We start from the raw sequence: 5052 nt of genomic DNA, 5'->3' as shown, positions 1-5052 counted from the left end.
ACTAAAAAAATTTACACACACACACAGACACAAAAAAAACCAACAAGTTACTGTCAACGATTTATTAAACATTCGATTAATATTTTAAGCTTTATCTTTAAAAATCAAGAGTACTAGATTATGTCAAGCTTGTAATTTGATGGTAAAACTGTTTGTTTACGCTTAGATTTCTCTTTATAGCATTCACAATTAAAATAGGCATTGATTATTATGCAGAAAAACTATTTGTAAAAGTAGCACTTACAGCCAGTATATTTATCCCAATTTTTGTTTACTGAAAGGGACTTACTTTAACATCTGCTGGTTACTCTTTGGATAAATTGCTGGTCTACAAAAGTAGTTTAACAAAATTAATCTGATTTCAATAGTCACCTATTGTTGTGTGTGATACTGCCCTGAGAAAATTGTGATAAATAATGAACTTAAGCTCAAAACAAGTTAAGATTATTTGACTTCCATCGGCAGATACATTAGAAATTTGTCATTTTATCAGTATCCCAGATAGAGTTGTCAGAAATTAATAGTACTAATTGTTTGCAACATGCATGCACAATACTATGGTAAGCCATTGAGTGCTTTCTGCCATAGAAAATTAAATCGAGAAATCCAATCACTGTTGGGTTAGATTTGGGGAGGGTGGGGGAGCTGAAAAGAAAATAATAAGCAATAGATTCAACACTGGATCCTTTGCATGTCAGTCAGGTGCATATGAAATTGAGCCATTTGAGTCGCTGTGATATGATATATTTTTATCATTGCTTACTTATTTGGAATGATAATGGTTATAGAAAAGAAATGAAATTCCCATCCTCAAACATGAATATATTTGCATAATACATAACGAAATGTAATTTTTAAAATTCTTTCACCACAGATTTGTAGTCCTTCAGAGTGATAGGCCCATGGAGCTGGAGTTTATCCCGGTTTCTATAGCGTGAAACAGACAATAGCAATTGCTTGCTACACTTTGGATAGGACACTAGTCTATCGCAAAGTACTTTCCACCAGATTTATTAGACCCAGCTATCCAATCACTCAACCGCACCTGAGATCCATCTCGTTCCCTTTGCTTGTGAAGCTTTACCAACTAACCTATTGAGACCCCCTGACCACAATTTTAGACAGACATAATGTTTGCATTTATATAAAGATAATGTGTAATGGTAACACATCTGACCAGATATCAGATCTGAGGTTCGATCCCCCAGTCGAGGGAGACTGATTTTTTGGGATTTTTCTTTCTTGCTTTGTCTGGCGCCTATTATACATGCTTGATTAGACCTTTATATAAAGACTACAACAGCTTTTCAATAATCTATTTAGAAAAATAATCGTTCAGATCATCCAATAGATAGTAACAATAACGGCTTGCAATTATGAGTACACCTCTCTACCAAATCTAACTAAAATACAGAAACCAAATCAGAAATGGATAAACAGAGGTACTAAATAATGATTAAAAACTTCACAGAATTGGAAGAAGAGGCAAGGGCTCCACTAACAGAACTACAGAGTGCCCTTCTAATTTTTCACACAGACAAGATAAAGTGTGTCTAGATGCCACATTTCTTCCTCTTCTTCCCCATCATATTGTCTTAATGTTGAATGTCTAGTTGGTGAAGGAACGCCATTGTCTTCCTCAGCTGTTAGGGGCCCACACAGTTTGATCTGCAGAGATGTGGTCGGTAGCAGGCCAAAATCTTCTCTTGTTGTTGCATATTGGGAGGGTCTGGAGTACATGGTTGGCGTCTTCTTCTCCTTCAGGACAATCACACACATCTGTTTCTTCTGTTTTGAAAATCTTATGTATGCAGTGTTTCAGGAGGTTTTGTCTTGATCGCAGTCTGAAGATTGGGTCACTTTTATTGAAGCTTGAGTGCGTCTTGTACCAGTTGGCTTTTGCATGGGACTTGATGATTGACTTTATTTCGCCAACTTCAAAATGGTTTTCATCTTGTGTTTGTTCAGATCCCATTTTGGCCAAAGTATCTGATATTTCATTTTCTATGAAGCTACAGTGACCAGGAATCCATTGACGTAGCACTTCTTTTTCCCTTTGATTTAGTTTCATTAGCTCTGCACTTACATGATTTAGGTCTGCATGCACTGGGTTGTTTAAAGTGTCTAATACTTGTTTGGCATCAGTAAGGAAGACTATTTTGACATTACTGGAGGAGTCTGATTGCCTGATTAACTATATTCCTTCTTTAATTGCTAATGCCTCAGCTTTATAGTATAGTTAGTGCAGTGAGCTCCTGTGGCCTTGCACTTTTCTTGTGATTCTCCATTAGGCCATTTAAGAAGATGCCATACAAATAGGTTGAAAGGATAATAATTACAATTTTTTTTAAAATACACAGAGTTAATAAAAATTCTGACAAAAGTGGATGTTTGACTTCAGGACATATTAAATGGAAAGACTGAAATATCCAAGAGCTGCAAGTAATTTAGCGTGAGACAACATGCTCAAGGCTACACAACAAGGCAAGCCTGAATCTAATCCAGTTCCACCAGATTACCTTTTTTTATGAATATATTGTAGATAAAATGTAAGACAATCGTGGCATTAAGTGGCTCTGGCAAACCGGTATGGTCTTTGCCTAATAAACACCAGGCTCACATCTCACCCACTCCATTGTGTGGCCTTGAGCAACTTCACATTCTAGAGAATACAAGGTTACCGTTCTGATGGCAATCAAGTGCGCTGATTGTCACTCAAAATTAAGTTCACTCAACACGATTAAAAGCAAGTAGCCTACAAAAAAAAAAAAAATGAAATAGTAGAAGAAAAAAAATAGCTGTTAATGGTGATATGGCATAGTGTGGTGAATCCCTTGAACCAGCAGTAAAGATAAACAGAGGCATTGACAGTAGTGCTTATTGACGCTATGCATTTATTTAAAAACTCGTAACATCCGCCATTCGGATATAACATATATACGGTTATACAGATATACACAAAACAATCTGTTAACCTTAAACGCTTATAGTCTGGCTGATAGAATTTAGTGAGAACTACTGATAAAAATGGCTAGCTAAAAACAATAACAAAGAGCTGAGTGACATCAATCTCGTTCAATCTATATTGATGTAAAAAGACTTTAAAAGGTAGGCGCATTCCCTCTTGGCATTTTTATTAGAAGAGTGTCTTCTCAAGAAATGTTACTTGGTTCTTCATGTTAACTATGCCAACACATTAAATCAGGAAAAAAAAACTACGTTTCTTTAAAGGCATGTAGAAGAACCGTTTGTTTTTTTAATGAATATTTAGAGCATTTCCCCAAAACTCCAGCCCTTTGGTAATATTGAAGAAGAGAAATTTAATTTGGGAATTTTTTTTTTCTCATAAACATTGTAATGTAGAAATGGGTTAAAATGGAGCTATTATTTGAACTAAATATATAAATTATAAACACCTGCGATGTCTGTTGAGTGGAAATTTTATGCGGACTTGATCTCAGTATTAAGTTGGGGCATGGTGAAATCCTCTCACTATTAGAAAACGAGAAACCTGAAGGTAGTACATGGATAGACACTCATTTATTCATTTTAGAAAAAAAAAAAAAAATAATAAGATCTGTCATTGTCATCCTCAACAAGATACGTGTCTTTTACAATTGGTGATAGTGTGGTGTTTGAATTGTTATTATATAACATAATTTCCTCAGCTCACGTCTTCAGATGATTTGTGGAAGAGGACATCATTTTATACCTACTGTGGAATCAACAAAGTCAAAACTGTACATAATGGGCGAAATAAGAATTTGCGATAAATCTAAAAATAGCCATGGAAACCTAACATTAAGTAATCATTTTCTTTTTTTAAGAAACATTCCAAAACAATAAAATCACGATGACAGAATCAAAGACAAGTCAAAATTGGAGAAATACGTCATACAGCCAATACAGCAGTGAGTGAGTGAGCATACATAAATGAACGGAATAGATGGCTTCACAATTACCATGGCAACCTGATATTTTCGAAAAATTATTTTAAAAAAAAATTATTTGTATATAGTATATTGTGGTGTGATCCCTTAAAAGGGGTTATAATACGCACCCCAAGAATTCAGAAACAAAGAAAGTCGCGAAAAATCCGTGAATGAAATAATGGATCTCATTTTGTTGAACACGAAGCAGCCAGCACACCACGGACACTGTGGTCCGTAGTAGTAGTAGTGCCGTAAAATCACTCTTGTCTTCACCAAACTCAAACGTTTTCTAGTCTTACCTTTATTCAGTGTTGTATTTAGGACGTCACATAATTGATATGAAATTTGTAGACTAATTTTATCCTTTCGAAACACAAGTTACAACAGAAGTATAATCTCACAGAATCAAGTCACTTTCACTTTTTCCGCAAACACATTGTTGTTTCGCTTTCCGATTTTCAGGTTGACTGACAACTGAAGCAACTCCCAAGCAATAGTGCGAAAGCAATTTACGAAGCCAAAATATCTCCAAAAGGTGGCGCTCCGTTGAAGTTCAAGGCTGAATGAACAAGTGATATAGAGCAGTAAAGTTAGGTGCCCCAAACGTAAACAACAGTCGAGAAGCACGTGGCAAACCACATGTTCCTGTCTTGACAGCTCACGTTCCAATGTAAATAATAGAAAAAAATAACCTTTAAAATTTGGCTGTTAGGTGGCAAAAGAAACACATATTCATAAATACTCGATCATGCATCAAATAATGTCTAGATATGGATATTTTATGGAACAAAAGGTAAAATTTTCTAAAATTTATCAAAAGTTACAGTCAATCTATTTTTAGACCAGAGCAAATTATTGCGCTGGTGTGAACAAAACGAGAATTATTCGGAGCCTGATTTTCATAATAATTTAGCCTTATATTATTATTTCTGCAACTGTTAGATTTTATGTAAACATATTTTCAATACTGAAAGTGTATTGCCTACAACTCAAACTACAAAATTGGGAGACCTATATTGTGCGTAAATTATTCCGGTCCCTAACGGAAATCACTAGCAACTTGTTATTGTTTACGTTTGGGGCACCTAACTTTACTGCTCTATAGGAAAGAGATATAACC

At 35.2% G+C, this 5052-nt stretch overlaps 2 protein-coding genes across 2 annotated transcripts in view; both read right to left on the bottom strand.

Annotated features, from left to right (window-relative positions):
• The window catches only part of LOC144978825 (uncharacterized), a 78975-nt gene extending 74513 nt beyond the window's left edge, over window positions 1–4462 (bottom strand). The window contains exon 1 of the mRNA XM_078925373.1: window positions 4232–4462. The gene's annotated coding sequence lies outside the window, so the exon portion shown is untranslated. The remainder of the gene's footprint in view (window positions 1–4231) is intronic.
• On the bottom strand, window positions 1640–2071 carry LOC144974772 (uncharacterized). Its single transcript, XM_078918058.1, has one exon. It carries the CDS (start codon window positions 2069–2071, stop codon window positions 1640–1642), a length of 432 nt encoding a protein of 143 aa, XP_078774184.1.
• Window positions 4463–5052: the final 590 nt, after the last annotated feature.

The sequence above is a fragment of the Berghia stephanieae genome, chromosome 1, assembly GCF_034508935.2.
Source record: "Berghia stephanieae isolate SIO BIC M18660-M18661 chromosome 1, UCSD_Bste_1.3, whole genome shotgun sequence".
Taxonomy (NCBI): Eukaryota; Metazoa; Mollusca; class Gastropoda; order Nudibranchia; family Aeolidiidae; genus Berghia; species Berghia stephanieae.
This window is presented reverse-complemented; position numbering and strand designations above follow the sequence as displayed.